At 44.5% G+C, this 19,060-nt stretch overlaps 1 protein-coding gene across 1 annotated transcript in view; it reads left to right on the top strand.

Moving 5' to 3' along the window:
- The window catches only part of MBOAT7 (membrane bound acylglycerophosphatidylinositol O-acyltransferase MBOAT7), an 809,637-nt gene that overhangs the window by 671,342 nt on the left and 119,235 nt on the right, over positions 1-19,060 (top strand). The window contains exon 6 of the mRNA XM_082273563.1: positions 6,497-6,679. Coding sequence (XP_082129689.1) covers positions 6,497-6,679 — 183 coding nt within the window. The remainder of the gene's footprint in view (positions 1-6,496; positions 6,680-19,060) is intronic.

Below are 19,060 nucleotides of genomic sequence, written 5' to 3' on the forward strand. Positions count from 1 at the left end.
GTCGATTCCACCTACTGAGGATTGAGAGACGCTCGTCGCCTTAACCAATAGCAGACGTGCTGCGGCGGACCTCACGGCCAGTGAGCTGAGACATGGGGGTACTTAGGCGTGTGAGTTGCGTCTGGGGTCACGCCCAGACGAAGTCTATTGAGACGAAACGTTGGCGACTCCAGACGCAACGTCCACACGCCCCTTGAATCTTTCGCCGGCCTTTACTAATTTGTTGCCTGGGACAGTCTGCGGGACGCCGCACCTCCTTCCCTTGTACAACCATTTTGACAAGCCTGAATACTTATGTTACATTGTGAGTACCTTTTTTAATAAATAAGATTGTAATTTTTAAACGGGATCACGCTATGGGCCTCGCTTTCTTTTTCCTTACATATTCATTTATGATCGATGAGAAATATTGAGGAGCGTTTTTCCTGCACTGATCCCTTTACGTATCCTGAGAAGTGGTCTATTTCTGAATAAGCATCCACGTGACATCAGATCTTCAGTGGTCTTGATTAAATAGCTGGGAGAGGCTGATTCATTAAGTTGATCAGCCATGGAAATCTGGTAAGCTGCTGTACTTATCCCATCACAGAGGTGTACCCCTTCCTTCACATACCCTTGGTGTCACGGGAAGAAACCCTCCCCCTTGGATCATTACGCATGTGGATTTAGGATTTGATTTTATATCATTTTCCTTTGGGACTTATTCATCTGGACACTACCCTCCCCCCCCCCCTTTTTTTTGTTTTTAAATTCACATTATTGTGATTACTAGTTTTTCCATTCACTTGGACACTATTTTTCATTTGTTGTGATCATTTTTTATTTCTAGCGCTACACTTTATGTTTTAATATGAGTGGGCGGCGACTGTCAGAGGACTTTACGGTAAGATTTTACAAAAATTCCGTTATCTGATTTATAATCAGGGCTTTTTTTCTCAGAAAATAAGTGCAGGAACTCAACCACTTGTCCTCATACTGCATTTGGAAAACACAGGAAGTCAGACCTACGTGTTTTTGAGTGATAGTGGTGGGCAGGGAGCAAAGGGCCTGAGCCAAAGGTGGTGGAACTGAGTTCCACCAAGTTCCAGCTGAAAAAAAGCCTTGTGTATAATATTCAAAATCAATCCATCCTTGTTGAGAAATGTCTCTGGAAAAAAAAAAAAAAAAACCTCCTAGCATTTCTAGCCTCTGCCATCTAGAGTAAGGGCAGATGATTCATGTAGCATTTCCTTCTGGAATCAATCTGTCTCTAGCACGCAGGCAAGAGGGTGTGCGTAGCTGAGAAAGACCCTCCTCCAGATGTAGGAAAAAATTGCCCATGAAAACTCCTGGAATGTATGACATCATTTTGGCCTAAGCTAGAAACCACAAAGCAACTGAAAAAAAAAATAGTTTAAAACTAGTAAATAAGACGAGTAAATATACCATGCCTTCTTATCTATTTTTAATCCTTATGCTGCTAGCATTAGTAAATAGTGTTGATTGAGAAAGTTTAGTTTCACTCCTTGCTTCTGGCCTGTTTCTTTATTCCATGATTTCTCCTAGCTTTTTTTTTTTTGCCACCCTAGCTATAGTATATGTTTCTCTGTCACCGTCTGTCCTGAAAAATTTATGGAAAAAGTTTTTTTTTTTTTTACAAAAATGTAATGTAATACAGTTTACCAATCTTTTCTTTTTTTAGTTTTTTTTTCCCTACTGTTTTCACCTGGTGATCTGGCCTGTAACACATCTCCTGTGCTCCCACTCTAAATCTCTAAATGAAAGAGCACAGGGGGCACATTTGGACAGTAACATTGTCAGTCTAGGGAGGAAGGTGTTAGATGTACTTGCAGATTTAGAGAACAAATTGAAGCCAAATTCCAGCTAACACTTTAATAGCAGTTACAGCAAATATTTTTTTTTCTTTATGGGATGCAGGCTTTACATAAAAGCTGATCATTGTATGCACCCATGACAGTTTTATGTGGTTTGTCACATCCCTGTAACTGATACATTCTGCAAGAGAGCTTGCTCTTTTGAAAAACAGACTTACTGGCCAGATCTCCAGATTAAAAAAAGGAAAGAAAACCTAAAAAAGGAAACTAATGCAGCCATCACATCTAAGAGTTGGTAAGCTGCATTTGGTTTTAGTCTATTTTCTCATACGTTCTAAGGGCTGTGTTTTGTGTCTATTTTTTTTATAATATCAGATTGCTGGTCTAGAAGACTCCTGGAAATTGAGTTACCAGGTAACTCAATCCAATTTTCAAAAGAATATGGAAGTGCTGGAAACTGTTCTGTTCTGTGTTCCCACTGGGGTAATCACCTTTTGCTTCCAAGGAATGTTGATAAGCAACTAAGCTAATAAAGCAGAATGTTGCCTAAGCCCTGGTCACACCATTGGGACTTGCCATGCGATTCGACAGTTCCAAAATGAATGAAAAGTGGCACCTCTTTGCTAGCGTGATTTAAAAGCCACACCGGTATGAACGGGGGCTAAAAAGGGATACTTTGTCCTCCTCTTATTTTTACGTTTTTCTTTTTTTTTTTTTAGGGGGGGGAGGGAGCGGGTACCTAGTTTTGAGAGGTTCCCACTTCTGCTGGAATGGCCTCCCTCCCTCCCTGCCCACAATCTCCTGGGACACATCGAAGGTCCCAAGAAGCTATGGGTCTACTCACAAAGCGCAGCGCCACTCACGCATGTGCGGTGGAGATTCAGTTGTGTAGTCTCAACTGAGTTCCCACAGTAAACTAGGCAGTTCTGGGGACCCAAAGACTGGTGAAGAACTGACCTGGGTGGGAACAGCGGCAGGTCTCTACAGGTAAATGTCTTTTCTCTGTCGCTCATTGATAGACGCAGTCCTCTTGATTAATAACACATTGGGTTATACTGCCCTCTACAGGAGTACGACACTAGACGGAAGGAAAACGTTCTGGCCACACCTTAGGGGCAGTCCCAGAGGGTATATCCTCTCACTTCCTGCTACAGGATGTCAGTTTTTTTCTGTCTAGTTAGGAGTAAGGACCCGAATCTTGTCCTTTCTGCAACAGGGAGTTGAGCAGAAATTGTCCTTGAGCACTATCAAGGGTCAGGTTTCAGCATTAGCAATCTTCTTTCAGAAACCTTTGGCTACCCATTCCTTGGTGAGGAATTTCATCCAGGGGGTGCGACACCTGGCTCCGCCAGTGCGCGCACCCTTACCACCCTGGGATCTTAATTTAGTGTTGTCGGTTCTTCAGAAACCTCCCTTTGAAGATATTAGGGAGATTCCCTTGCTTACGTTATCCCAGAAGGTGGCCTTCTTGGTTTGTATTGCCTTCCCTGTGTCCTAAGCCCAGCCATCATCGTGAGTTTGCATTACACTCCTTGGATGTGGTTCGGGCAATCAGGGTATACCTGAAGACTACGGACTCGTTTCGTAAAACGGATTCACTTTTTGTGATCACGGATGGCCCCAAAAAGGGGTTGCCTGCATCTGCCGCGACTATCTCCAAATGGATCAGACAGACAGTGGTACAGGCTTATTCTATTAAGGGTCGGGATCCTCCGTTCCCTGTTAAGGCGCACTCCACTCGGGCGCTTAGTGCTTCCTGGGCTTCTGCCATCAGGCGTCAGTGGTCCAGGTTTGCAAGGCGGCTACCTGGTCGTCGGTTCATACCTTTACAGACTTTCCTAAAGTATATGTGATGGCATCGTCGGATGCCTCTTTTGGCCGCAAGGTTCTGCAGGCCGAAATTTGAGGAGATCGTTGGTCTACCTCAAGGGTTTGTTGGCTGGTTGGCTCCGGTTGGGCCTTCTGGATTTTGATTTCTGTTATCCCACCCCTCATTTGTGGCACTGCTTTGGGACGTCCCAATGTGTTATTAATCAAGAGGACTGCGTCTGTCAATGAGCGACAGAGAAAAATTGATTTTTGTAAAATCTTACCGTAAAATCCTTTTCTCTTAAGCTCATTGACAGACGCAGCACCCGCCCCTCTACTTTTGAGTTGGGTTGGGTTAAATTCTCTGACACTGCTTTGTGACATAACTGACATCCTGTAGCAGGAAGTGAGAGGATATACCCTCTGGGACTGCCCCTAAGGTGTGGCCAGAACGTTTTCCTTCCGTCTAGTGTCCTACTCCTGTAGAGGGCAGTATAACCCAATGTGTTATTAATCAAGAGGACTGCGTCTGTCAATGAGCTTAAGAGAAAAGGATTTTACGGTAAGATTTTACAAAAATCCATTTTTATTAAAGTGTTCCTAAACCCACAACAGTAAAATGAGTCTGTATATGCAGTAAAGCCAAGATCTGAGGACGTCACACGTTGATGACCAAACGCATCATTTTGGAATGCACGTTGGACACGTGACCGATAGCCGGAAGCACCCCTTGGAACGCACGCGGTGTCGGCGTTCCTTAGCTTCCCATATTAGGTGCACACCGTTTAGGGTGCACAACTCGTGGTCCATTTTTTACAGTTTGTATGTTCCGTCACTTGTCTTCATGCTTGGAATTTGGATTCTGTGATTGACTTTTATTTGGGACTTTTTATCGTTCATTTAATAAAACCCTTTTTCAACTGGACTTCACTATGAAGCTTCCTTACATTTTTTCCACATAAACTACCCGGAGTCTGCACCCTTCAGGGTGCCATACAGGAGGAGTAGAAACCAGGAGAGGAATGAGGGAGATCTTAGGGATATCCTTGGTGGAGGAGACCCCTCAGAGCCTGACTGATCCCCCTTGCCGTAGGCCAAGAGGGGATCCACCATCTCTGGTGAGTTTTTCTGACACACTCCCCGAGCACACAGTGGTGGCCTTTGATCTTCACCCTCAGCACTCCCCCTGGGAACCGATTGGGTTTACTGATCTTCAGCCCTGCATGCCACCATTTGTACATCATTGTCAAGCGTAGATGGACTTGTTGCAGATTTGTGGACACTTTTCTATAGGAATACCTTTGCACTATTGCACCAACTGTTTTGCCTGACATTGCCAATATTTGAACTTTCCATAGTTTATGAACATTGTATGATAAAATTCATTCAGGCCTAGCTTTTAAGTATGTATTACCATTTGGAAAAATAACTTTACTGGTTGTTGTCAGAATTTTTCCATCAGCCTCTCTAAGGCATTGGAATAGTGTCAACTCATTTTTTGTGGGATTTATTCAAGATTTATGCACACTTACATATTCAATTTATTTATTTTAATTATTATTATTTTTGTATATATATATATATGTATATGCAGTCCACTATAACCGATTGTGTTCTGATTCCATATATTCTGTTTATTATATAGGAGTATTTTGCTCACACTCCACTTCCATTGTTCATTTGCAAGTGCTGAACCGTGGGGTGTCATCACCTCTCCTTTTTTCTGTTATTTATACTTGTCTCTGTGGTGGGAGGAGCTTTAGCAGCTGCTTATACATTTTTTTAACACCATTTACGAGCACATTGTATTAGGTTTCACCTTAGAGGTGGTCTGTCGGCACGGGTGTACCCCCCCCCCTTTTTTTTATGCAGTAAAAAGAATGCTTGTTTTTTACTAGTGTGTAATCTAAGGGGTTATTCTTCAGCATTGTGTAAAAAGACTTTTTGATCCAGGCTTCTCTGATCCTCCCCTTCTTCCTCTGTCCCTAATCCATCTGCTGATAAGACCGAGCCTTTGAAGTCATTCTGCACATGCTCAGTTTGGTGTGCATTGCTAGAGAGATTTTTTTTTTTTTCTTGGGTGGGTGCATGTGATAAGCACAGGGCCAATCATCACTGTCCAGACAGAGGGTCAAGGGTCCTGCAGGTTCATAGGACAATCAGAGGAGAATGAATTCTCCTCCTACAAGCTTTAACCAGACACTGATAAGTCACAAGATTGCTATATACTGCTAATGAGAAAAGGTATTTAGCAGTTTGTTTACTAAAATAATTGCATTTCCCTTTTCTGTGTACTGTGGGAGACTAGATATAATTAATGCAGGGTCCTAGGTTTAGTAACACTTTAAAAGTCAGAAGCTTACAGTTTTTGTACTGACTGAAAAACCTAAGTTTTAGCAGAAGTAAATAAACTGTAAACTCTAACCGGGTGGCATTTATGCAGCCAAAGCACTGTGTATGATAGTTGTTGTTTTTTTTTCTCACAAAATATTGTTTTTATATTTAGACCACGCTTGCTCAGTGTGTTTGTTGGCATGGTCACTAGTAGTTTTCACCAATGGTGCATGTGACATGGTAACAATGCAGTCAAACAGTTGAGAGACAGTTGTGACTCCATATCATGAAGTGCCTAAACAAGGACCTTCATGACAGAATATTCATCTTTTCTTTTGATGAACACTGCATATTTAAACAGAACGAAAATATCTTTGAAATAATACTAACATGTTAAACCTTATGAGATTTTAGTTATTAGGTTTAAAACAAATTTACAGTTTTATCTGAAAATTGTTTTCTAAATATGTACTTTATTATAGATACTGTCTATTTCTTCTGGTTTTATAAAGATTTTCCTGTCTATTTCAATCTTGTAGAAGTACAGATGGAGCAAAAATTGTCATTGAGTATGACTACGAGACAATAAAGAATATAGACTGTTATGGGGCAGACTTCTGTGTGAAGGTGAAGGATGGAATGCGTTGCTGGAATATGAGTGTGCAATGGTGGCTGGCACAGTACATCTATAAGAATTCACCCATCAAATCCTTTGTTTTTGGGTAAGTGTAATGTTCCCAGATGTCTGTTAAATTCTGATTTAAGGCGGACCTTACATAAAAATATCAAGGTACATTCTTTGAGTCCCCCCTCCCAACCCTAAAAATGCATTCAATGTAAAATAAAATACAAAAACGAGGAAAGAGCTTAAATTGCAACTTCACTCTGCCAGTCAACATTGACAATTTTTTAACTTTTCTTCAGTTACTTCCTTGTTTTCATGCCTAGGCAAAGGATGTCATACATCCCAGGAGTATTCAGGAGGAGAGGAGAGGTTTTCTTAGCTAAGCACACCCTCCTGACTGCATGCCTAAGCTAAGGGCAGATGGATTCCAGGAAGTAAATGCTACATGAATCATCTGCCCTTACTCAAGATGGCCACATCCAGAAATGCTAAGGGGTGTTTTTTTAATGTGATTTCTTAGCAAAATAAAGCATGGAGATATAGGCGTTTGCTTTTAATAAAAAAAATAATAATAATTAAACTGCATTTTTGGTTTGTGGTGCTCAAATGCAGTGATCTTCTGGTTAGGAAAGAAAAATATGCTTGCCTTACCCCCAGACTTCTGCCACAGGGTGCCGTCACAAGCCTGACAATATCCTGCAAATAGGAAGGATTCCAACTCTCACAAAAAAGATGCTCCAGTACTGCTCTGGGGTATCTTCTGGTAAAATTTGGGATCCTCTGCTTTTGATCTCGCTGGCAGGTCCTTAAAGTATCCCCCTCACCCATTCACCACAATCACTATGTAAGATTATTACACTTCTCTTTTTTCTTTTTTTGTTCTCCATTTATTTTTTATGGGGGATATAGCCACTATATGATGCCATTAGTATTTCTTCAAAATTATAAAACATCTATGTCTTTGAAAGAATTTAAATCTGATTTAGGACCAGTTGACACCATGAATCACACAGTAACACGTACGTTCCTGTGAAATTCGCATGCGATTCAAGTGCAGTGCAGTTTCTTTCAATTGTTTTTCAGACAAAAGACATTTTTCATCAGCAGGTTACTGTTGATATCAAAACAGTTATGGAAGATGCCTTGGAAATACAAGATCCGTATGAATAAGTATACATACAGACTACCTGTCAGCAGAAGTTAACACCAATCATTTGACTATGGTCATGGAATTGAAGTCACCGAAAGATTAAATCATAACTAAATAAAAGAATACAAACAAAAGAATTTAAACCATTACCATCACCGTTTTAAAATACTGAGCAAGATACCAGTGTTTAAAGGGGAATCTCTGGAAATTTTGCAACTCATGGTTGCCACCTGTCCGAGAACTGAGAAGTTGAGCTAGAGGAGTATGCAAAGAATTATTGGGTATTGGTTTTTACTCTCGTTATCACATCTGATACATTCAATGCATTAGTGGTCCTCCAATTTAAGGTGATAGTTTGGAGGGCTGCAATAAGTACATGGGTGACTATGCACCCAAATTGCGAGGGTATACTATCAATATCAAGATTTAATACAGCTAGTGAAGGCTTACGGGGAAACAGAACTTCAGTGACAGATGCCATCAGGGAAAACACTGATTTCCAGAAACTCATTAAACATTTGCATTAGTGTCCCCTTGGAGTCACAGTCCCTCCAGCAGAGGCTGGAGGAGCCTTTAAATATTTGTGATAACCTCATAGGGGTCAAGTAGCTCCTGTGTAAAAAGTTTCAGGGCCAGATCCTAATGCTTTGCACAATGAGAGTATAAAACTGCTTTACTCCATGTAGACAAGGTAAAATATATATTGAAGTCCTTCTCCTAATTTAACATACTAGATGCTTTAGTGGGAGTGCTGTTTTTTTTTGTAGTTTTAAGTAAAACCAGCAGAGGCCTTTAGGTTTTTGGTATGAGGTGGTTAAGTATCCCAATTTATTAGCCTGTAAGGTGTTTTTGGTATCTGGATATTTTATATGATAATAATATAGTTGAAGTTCTACATACAGTATGTTACTGCATTGGAGCATTGAGAGGTGAGCTCTTTTTATGTTGCGTCTTTTTTGAGAGATCCACTATTTACTCTCATAGTGGGGAGGAGGTATTCATATGCTCCTAATGGGAGGTCTTTATGAAGTAGAGGTGTACCCTGAGCAGTTTGTTCGTGTAGTGTGCCCCAAGTAGCTAAGATAACCTCAATTGAAGGGAATGTAGTGTAAAATAATGGTCTTCGAGTTAGGTTTGCTAGTAGAAGTGAAGGTAGAGCTCTCTGAGATACATACTTTCTAGATGTACCCACAGTTTATCAGTCTCTCAATCAAACCAAGCTTTAATTTGGTCAAAGTTTCATTCTGTACACTTGAATAGGCTGAAATTGCGCCAGCCCACACCAAACGTAGTCCAAGCACTACTTGAATAAACACACAGCAACCAGATCCAAGTTGTCTCTCCTCACAGACCAAGTGTTAAAAATAAACCACCGCACACCGATAGGATTACCTGTGTCCACGTTTATTAGGAAGGGTATCCACAACCTTGACATTGTCAGCCCTCTTCTAGGACTTCCTCTCTAACATGCTTCAGCCATAAGGCTTAGTTGTAGATATCTCAATTACCTTGTATGCCCTTTGAAGGAGGACATCTCTTTGTTAAAGCTCACGACAAATTCATCAAAGATGTGACATGAGGAAAGGTTCTCCATCACTCTAAGGTTTCAAAATCCCCATCAGGGGCTTCTACCTCCTCAAAATGAAGAGCATCACAACGCTCTACTCAAGCTTCAACTGCTAATCCAAAATGTAGCCTTTTCTTTTAGCGCAAGACTTGGAACACAAAGTCTACTCCAATCTCTTTTCCTAACCTGGTACACAGACATACTCTGACTTATAGGAGATGACCCCAGGCCTCTTCCAGACAGGTAAGACCTGTTTTAGGGCACCCCTTCCACCTGCTTCTGAGTCGCTGGCTATGATGGCATGGCTTTTGAAACCTAGGTCTTGAGGGACAGGCAGGGTCTTCAATTCTGTAATTTATTTTGTTGTTTCTTGGATTGAATCTCCCCTACAACAACCTAGCCTTCTTTAGGTCCTCAATTTGGTTCTCTGTATCCTGCAGAAACCGCCCTTTGAACCTGTCTGGAAACTCCCTTTGATGACTTTTCCTGCAAGGTAGCCCTCTTAGGTGCTATTATATCTGTCATATGTGTCTCTGATTTGTCTATTGTAAGGAGTCACTACTTATTTTTCACAAAGATAAAGTAGTCTTGCACCCAAGACTCTCATTTCTTCCTAAGGTGGCATCAGCATTACACCTCAATGAAGACATCACCCTTACTTCCTTGTGACCTATTCCTAAGCACACAAATGAGATTGCTCAACACTGTCTGGACATGGTCAAAGCCATTAGATTGTACTTAATACTTAGTGTCTTTTGGGAAGATGAACTCCTTTATTGTCTTTCCCTCAGAATCTCACAAGAGACATCTACCATTGTTGCTAGGTAGATAAGACAACATCTCAATGCTTACACTCAAAAGGAAAAAGCCTTCATTGACCAGCGGTTGTAAGGCTACTACCTGATCTGACCATACCTTTTTTAAAGTTCGACCAGGCAGGCATCCAATCCTCTGGGAATGCATTTTGGGTCCCTTGATCCTTGTTATTAGCACCTCTTTGACTTGTTGTTGGCCATCTATCTTTTTCTTTGCTTGGGGGCTTCCCAGGGTCTACAAATATTCACTGGACTGTGTCCTGTATTGTAAAATTAGGATAAAAGGAATTCCATGCTTGGACTACAGAACACAGGAAACCACCACCATAACCATCCACACCCCCTCACCCAATGCTCATTCCTGTGTTGCTCTGCATTTGTTGTTAAAAAAAAAACTCAGAACTCAGACGGAGTAGAGTTATAGGGGGACATCCAGGGAAAGGTCGGTTAAAAGCTTTTTCAGTTTCCAATGAAGGTATAATCCTTCAGGGTCTATGACTATAAAGCCTGTGTACTGTACTGTTGTCACATACCTGGTCCTGAAGCTGAAATGCTGAGAGGGCTCTCCTTGCGGCTGAGTGCTCGGTGTCCCTGAAGGTGGTAACAGAAAGCACGAAACCCAAAGCAGCAGGGATTACCAGCTGTGCCCCAGATGAGGGTTGGTGATAGAGAAATCTCTCTACAGGTGAAAACCAGAGGAGGTGATCACTAGGACCCTGGACTGCGGAAGATGGTGCAGACTGCACACAGCTGGAAGTAGTTTGTAATGGAAAGTGCAGCAGGGAGGATCAACAGGTAAGTACTGAAGGTAGGTACTGCAGGCTGGGTACAGCATATGGGCACCAAGGCAGATCACAACAGACAAGGCACAGCAGAAGACGTAGTTGGGGATGGAAGCAGAGGTCAGTAAGCCAGTGGTCAGCAGATCAGATAGCAGAGTCGTTGTTAGGCAAGCCGGAGTCATACACAGGGCAGATGACCAGAGAAGATCTGTGAACAATCCGAGGTCAGAGCTGGGTGCGAGACAAGAGGAATCCAAGAGCAAGCCGGGTTGACAACAGGTGATCAGAACCAGTAGCAAACACAGGAACTGGAAGCAGGCCACAGCCCCAGGGGGGGTGTGGCTTGGTAACAACGCCATGAGGACGGGAAGCCTCGGAGCTCCGTGACCTAGAGTGGTTTTTCAGCCTCTGCAGCCAGCGTGTGTGTCCCTACCCCGCATCTTCGCATATGCCCGCACCTGACAAGCCGGTGAAACCTCCGGAGATGGGTAGGAGACCGGAAATTGCGGCATATTTCCTCCGACGTCCCTCCATACAGACAGGCTCAGCGCTCTCTAAGATGGCGCCGCCTCGCCTGCCTACCGCTGGCCCCGCTATTCAGAAGAAACCCTCCAAAACGATTCAGGGGCAGTCTATGGCTCACTCTCCCCAGGGATCCCCGCCCCCCGAGGTGTACTGCGAACAAACCGCCGGCAGACACCGCTGAAGCTCCTGCTTCTCCTGGCCGACCTGATTGTCCTTCTGAAAAGGCTTCTGAAAGGAAGGAATTCCTGTCTATCATACCGACCAAGCAGGACATGAATGATATGGGTGCCTCAATTGTGAGTAATCTTTCATATGAAATAAATGCCCTTAAACATCAAATTAATCAAGCGGACAGCAGGGTAGGAACTGTGGAGGAAGCCCAATCTTTATTAGACTCTAGAGTTACTGAGTTAGAAATCTCACAGGCCTTCTTACAGAAGCAATTGATCACATTACAACTACAACAGGATTACAGTGAGAATCGCAGCCGTAGAAATAATATTAGGATACGGGGACTCCCAGAGGCCATTTTGGGCACTGATCTTAAGGCGACTGTAATTGGGATCTTTAATGAACTAATGGGCCGTCCCACTACAGAGGACATTGAAATAGACCGAGTACATAGAGTCCTGGCTCCCCGTGATGTATTGGTTAGAATACACTTTTACGCCTTTAACCACTTGCCTACTGGGCACTTTCACCCCCTTCCTGCCAGGGCCAATTTTCAGCTTTCCGCACTCTCACATTTTGAATGACAATTGCGCTGTCATGCTACACTTTACCCATATGAAATTTTTATCATTTTTTTCACACAAATAGAGCTTTCTTTTGGTGCTATTTAATCACCTCTGGGTTTTTTATTTCTTACAAAAAAATGAAAAAAGTCAGAAAATTTTGAAAATAAAAAAGTTTTTCTTATTTTCTGTGAGTAAATTTTGAAAATAAATACATTTTTCTTCTGCACTGATGTGCGCTGATGAGGCGGCACTGATGGGCACTGATAGGCTGCACTGATGGGGTGGCACTTATGGGCACTGATGAGCACTGATAGGTGGCACTGATAGGCGGCACTGATGAGCACTGATAGGCGGCACTGAGAGGTGGCACTGCTGGGCACTGAGGCGGCACTGACGGGCGGCACTGATGGGCACAGAGGCGGCACTGATGGACACTGATGGGTAGCACTGATGGGCGGCACTGATGAGCACTGATGGGCAGCACCATCAGTGCCCACACTCAGTGCCCATAGTGCTGCCAGTCAGTGCTCATCAGTGCCTAGATGAGCAGGCACTGACTGGCAGCACTATGGGCACTGAGTGTGGGCACTGATGGGGGGCACTGATGGCGGGCACTGTGGGCACTGATGGTGGGCAGTTATAGCAGTTTTTTTCCCTCTTGTGTAATCAGGGCACTGGTGATCAGTGCCCTGCTTACATTTCTCTGTGTCCCCTATGAGGAGGAGCCGCTGATCGGCTCTCCTCGGCTCACACACTGACAGTGTGAGCCGAGGAGAGCCGAATAACGGCACTTCCTCATTTACATGTGACCGGCTGTGATTGGACACAGCCAATCACATGGGTAAAGAGTCATGTCATTGACATGCTAGGACACGGCGCGGTCACGATCGCCGCTGTCACGAGAGGCTGTTCTGGTGCACCGTCGTATGACGGCGCCCCAGGATAATAGGTACACTGCTCCGCCGTCATTTGATGGCGGGCGGGTAGTAAGCGGTTAAGGAAGACATCATGCGTCGAGCATGGAATCACGGACCACTGGCATCTGAAGGTGCCTCAATAAGTCTACTGCCGGATCTTTCCCACCACACTTTGAGGATGAGGGCCATATTAAAACCACTGTTAGCAGTGATCCGAGAGGTTGGTGTTACATATCATTGGGGTCACCCATTCCACCTTATGGTCCTAAGGAACGGAAACCCATTTGCCTTGAGATGGCATGATCAACTTCCTGAGTTATTTACCTTTCTTGAGGCCTCCCAGGTGCCGATTCCTTGGAGCCGAGGTTCACTGGGACCCTACTCTCCCTGGTCCCGGCATAAACGGAGAGGACGTGTTGGTTCGGTAGTGGAGAGAATCCCTGTTGAAGACAAGGCCCCCAATAAAGTATAAGACTCACACAAGAGGCCCTATATAATCTTGCCCACCCTCAAGCAAACTGCCCGTTGGTCTGTCCAGGTCCCCCTTGTTGCTCTGTTGTCTCTTTCCTCTTGTGGCCAGTCCCCCGCCACCCAGGGGGTCTAACCCCCAGGAATGGGCGGATGGGAAAGGGGCACTTTGGGATCTACGGTGATATCTCCCCCATTGTGTGCACTATGTACCCCTGTTTTTGTGGACAGACCTTTGGATTCAGACTATTTTGAATATACATCATGGACTCTTGAGGGTTTGAGGGTGGGTGAGTGACCTTTGGAGGGGGAGGGGAGGGTGGAGGGCTAGGGGGTATATTATTCCTGCAAATATGTGGGGGCTCTGAAGGGGTGGACGCATCTGTAGACCTGGCTGGGGGGACCTAGCCTGAATGTTAAATAAGTAGGCTGGCACCCTCTAGTCACGTCTCTTGTTACCTAAAGTATTTTACTACCCACATTTTTCCCTCATTAGGTTGCGCCTGGTTATGGTTTAACCATGTTTTAGTGTCTGTACTGATATACAGCTTAGTGTGTTTCTTTGTTGTTTTTTTTGTTTTTTTTGTTTCTTGTTTTTTTTCTCTCCTCTCTCCCCCTGTTTTGGATTTTTTTTTAGTGGGCCGGGGCGTGGCCGTCGGGGGGGGGGGGGGGGCAAGTGGCCTCGTGCTGTAAGGTAACCACTTTTAATGTGAGGAGGCTATCTACCCTGGAAAAACGTGCACGCCTCCTGTTGGATTTAAAACGTAGTCATACACATATGGCATTTTTACAGGAGACATATTTCCGGAGGGACTCGGTCCCTAGGTTGTATAATAGAGATTTTCCATGGGTGTATCATGCCCCCTCACCTATTTCTAAGTCAAAGGAGTGAGTACCCTTATTTCTAAGGCCCTTCCTTGGTCGTTTAAAGAGGAATTAGCAGACCCCATGGGCAGATTCTTACTAGTCAAGGGGAATGTTGGAAAGGTATCACTAACACTACTAAATGTCTATATGCCTAATTCAGACCACATATCTTTCTTGCAGCAACTGCTTCCAGTAGTCTTGAGCTTTCAAGAGGGGCACCAACTGATGGGTGGAGACTTTAATTATGTATCCAAACCGCTTTTGGATGCTTCCAGGGGAACTTTATGCATTTCCCATACACGGTTGCACCGTCTTTCCTTGACCTGACGGACCCTTGACGACTGATGCACCCAGGTGAGCGGGACTATACTTATTATTCCCCGATCCACAATGTCTGCACCCGAATAGATTGCATCCTGATCCCGCAAACTGACCTAACTTTAGTAATCTCTGCCCATATTGTTGCATTTTCCATGTCGGATCATGCTCCTGCCTATGTTATCATTGCATGGGACTCCAAGCCCGCCAGACCTTACACTTGGAGGCTTAACAAGTCCAGATCCCAGAAGTTAGGGCAGAGATAGATATGTCACTTTCCAACTATTTTTGGATAATGTGGATCAGTCTTTGTCTCTGTCAGTAGTATGGGAGGCTCATAAGTACGTTGTCCAGGGTGTCCTTATCCGAATCGGAGGAACGACGTTAAAAGGGAACAGGAGAGTGTTTTGACAGCTCTCTTCTCCCAGGTAGAGTCTCTCAGTAAACTGCACAAGCAGTCCCTTGCCGCAGAAAACCTCTTACTTCAGCTAGAGAAGAGCTAAACTGCCTCCTGTTTGAGAAGACCATTCGGGAAATGGCTTGGGCTAGGAGGCATTATTATGAATTTTCAAATAAACCAGGGGGGATGTTGGCACGGGCCCTTAGGGGGCCCAAGGAAGTGTATGCATATTCCTTACATACGGACAGCCAGTGGACGGGAGGTACATACTTTGTCAGCTATTGCAGAAGAGTTCCGCTCTTTTTATCACTCCTTATATAACTTATTCACTGTTGACAGGCAGAGGCACCCCCAAGAGGAGAAGGTACTGGCAGAGGTTTATTTACAGGAATCAGGGATTGCCCTCTCTCATGGCGGAGCAGGCATCCGCGTTGGAGGGGGAGATTACTATTGAGGAATTATCCTCTGCCCTTTCGCAATCGAAACCCCAGAAGGCTCCCGACCCAGATTGGTTTACCCTGCCATACTAGCAGCAGTTTTTGGCACGTTTAGGTAAGCCCCTTCTAGCTAATTTTAACACTGTGCATGGCGGAGTTTCGCCACTCACCGATTCTCTTAGGGCTTACATTACCCTCATTCATAAGGAGGGGAAAGATCCTCTGCTATGTGGCATTTATCGCTCCATTTCCCTCCTCAATTTTGATACTAAATTGTTCGCAAAGATACTCGCGAACCGTCTCCTGCCTCATATTCCCCGTCTCATGCATTTCGATCAGGTGCCTTCTCGAGAGGCCAGGAACAACACGACCCGTTTCATTGATCTTGTTCATATGGCCCGGGTGTCCCGTAGACCATTGGTGTTACTATCAACGGACGCGGAGAAAGCCTTTGACAGGGTGGCCTGGAGGTTTATCTGGGGCACCCTGTCACATATTGGCCTGGGCCCCCAGATGATGCAAAGTATATTGGCTCTTTACTCCACACTGTCGGCGGCGGTAAGGGTGAATGAGTGGCGGTCTGATTTTTTTCCAATTTCTAACAGCACCCGACAGGGGTGTCCGTCGTCGCCCCTTATATTTACTTTGACGTTGGAACTCTTTTTATGTACCATACGGCGCTCAACTGATATATCAGGTTTGCAGGTTGCTGGGGATCAACATCGGGTGGCCGCGTATGCGGATGACCTGATGTTTTTTGTCACCAACCCGATCATTTCACTCCAGAATATCTTAGTGGCCCTGCACACTTATGGTGCTTTATCCAATTATAGGATTAACCTCACTAAGTCGGCTGTGCTCCATATATCTACTCCTGCGCATGAGGAGCGCTCTTTGCACGTATCTTTTCCGTTCCAATGGGCTGTGGGCTCACTGACATACATAGGTGTTCAGATTACGGAAGATCCTTCAGAGTTATTCAGGAAAAACCACATACCTATGTTGGAGATAATAAAGGCAGACCTCCGTGCCTGGCAATCCCTAACCTTGACGTGGCTCGGGCGGTGCAGTGCGCTTAAGCACTGTTAAGATGAACATCTTGCCCTGGCTTCTCTATATACTGCAAGCCCTGCCGATTATTGTCCCCTTATCATTTTTTCAACAGATTCAGGCACTGTTCCGTCCTTTATCTGGGCCCCCAGGATCTGGCTACAGACGTTGTTTCTGCCAAAGTCGAAGGGTGGAGTTGGTCTCCCAAAATATCCTTCGATATTACCGAGCCTCACATCTTGTGCGAGTCTTGGACTGGCACAGTAATGCTGCATCCAAGCGTTGGGTTGGCCTGGAGGTCGACGAAGCTGGCCAGCTGACTCCGCCGGCCCCCTGGTCCTCGTTATCTCCCTCGGATGCAGTGTTTTCTCACCCCACTATTGAGGCTACTCTTCAAGAATCGCGGCATGTTAAGCAACACGTGAAGGTGGCACCCGTGCCTTCTCCTCTTATGCCCATATTGGGTAACCCGGTTCCTCCGCGATGTACAAGTGCTAAGGTACATAGATTGGCCCTCATGGGCAGGATACGCCTATTAGATATGTGGCAGCAGGGCTCTTTACCCACTCATGGAGAGATTGCCGCTTGGGCTGAACCATTGCTGGACCATTTGAGCATCTGCCAACTGCAACATTTCCTTCTTTCTCTTCGACGGCAGGGCTATGAACCACGAGCCTTAACTGCATTTGAAACCATGTGCAGAGCAGAAAATCCCGTTAGACATACCCTGTCCCTATGTTACTCATTGCTGGCAGATGAATCCGATGGGCAACATTTGTCATTCATATCTCATATCTCAATGGGAGAGGGAGCTTGCAATTTATTTGACGTCTGCGCAAAAGGACAAGATCCTGACAATGGTACATAAATCCTCTATGGATTGTAAATATCAGGAGGTAGGATACAAAATCCTAACTAGATGGTATAGGGTCCCTGTGGTACTGTATAAGATGGATGCGACCTGTTCGGATAGGTGTTGGCGTTGTGGTTCGGGAGATGGGTCAATGCTCCATGCTTTCTGGGCTTGCCCCTCTTTCCGTCCTTTTTGGATAAAAGTAGCCTCCGTTATTAAACAACGGACTGCGTTCGAGGTGGGAGAGGATCCTGCGTTGTGCCTTCTCCACCTCACGAGGTGCTCACTCCGAAAATATAAGAAGTCTTTGACACTCCCGACTTCTCAATGCTGCAAAGGTGTGTATCCCAGCCATGTGGAGACAAACCCAACCGCCTATATGCAAGCTATGGTTCTCCAAAGTTAATGAGATCTATAGGATGGAGGAGTTGACTGTTACTCTGAGGAATATGGAGGAGCAGACTAAAGAGCGGTGGAAGCCTTGGGCGCGTTTCACTGGTACTGATGTCTATCGGTTAGAGAACACCTGATTCGACCCGTTGGTGAGTAGGGGGGTGGGCCACCCTGAGGACCTCGCCCCGGTCCTTTTTGTTTTTGTTTTAATAGAGATTTTCTTATTCTGGGGTTATTTGCCTTTTGTTCTTTCCCTTTTGTTTTTTTCTTCCGTAAACATATATATGACTCCGAGCCAGGCATATGAATAAGCTCCCATTTAAGTGGGTTTTGAGGACGTCAACCTGGTGTAGATTCTACTAAAAGGGGAGGATTTCCCCCTTTTTTTTTTTCCTCACGGCTAGATTTTAGGGTGTATTTGCCTATTTTTTATTGGTAAATATTCGCCATATCACTTTGTTACATGTGGTATCACTTCAAATTTAATCGTAATAATATTTGAATTTTCACTGTATTTACATAAGATATAATAATTTTCACGAGCACTGTTTGTTGTGTGTGGTTGCAGGAACTGGTGGGGGCAGGAGCTTTCTTTTTTTTTTTCTTCTCTCCGTGGAACCTTCATGTATAGCAGTGTTTTCATTTATTGGTAACTGTGTCCGGGAATGTGTAATGTTTACTTTTATGTCATTGTTATTTCTTGTTTATGTGAAAAAAATCAATAAAAAATATGTTAATTCAAAAAAAGGAGCAGGAAGGTGAAGGCCAGTCAGGAATGTCCATGTGCCACAGACATCCTTTTAAAGGCCAGAGGGTTCTGGGATCTGACGTCCATTTTGTGCGCCAGCGCACACACGTCTTCACCCTAGCGAATATGCGTTTGCAATACGTGTGCACGTATTCGTGCAGGCACACCCATTTTGAGAATTAGCTAATGTGCCAGGTCTGTGAGCGACTATTCTCCGGCTAGTTCCCTGACAGTGCCCCCCCCCCCCCCTTATGGGCAGCCTCCAGATAAACATGACAGGGTTTCTGTTGAAGAATTCTTGCAGTAACATGGGGCATGAATATTTTCCTCTGGCTCCCATGAATTTTCTTCAGGTGGGTATCCCTTCCACTTAACAAGATACTGAATAGGTCTTCCTCGCTTTCTATAGTCCAGTATTGCTTTTACCTCAAATTCGGTTTCCTTTCCAATA

This window comes from Pelophylax lessonae (genome assembly GCF_965119305.1).
Source record: "Pelophylax lessonae genome assembly, chromosome: 12".
NCBI classification, from domain to species: Eukaryota; Metazoa; Chordata; class Amphibia; order Anura; family Ranidae; genus Pelophylax; species Pelophylax lessonae.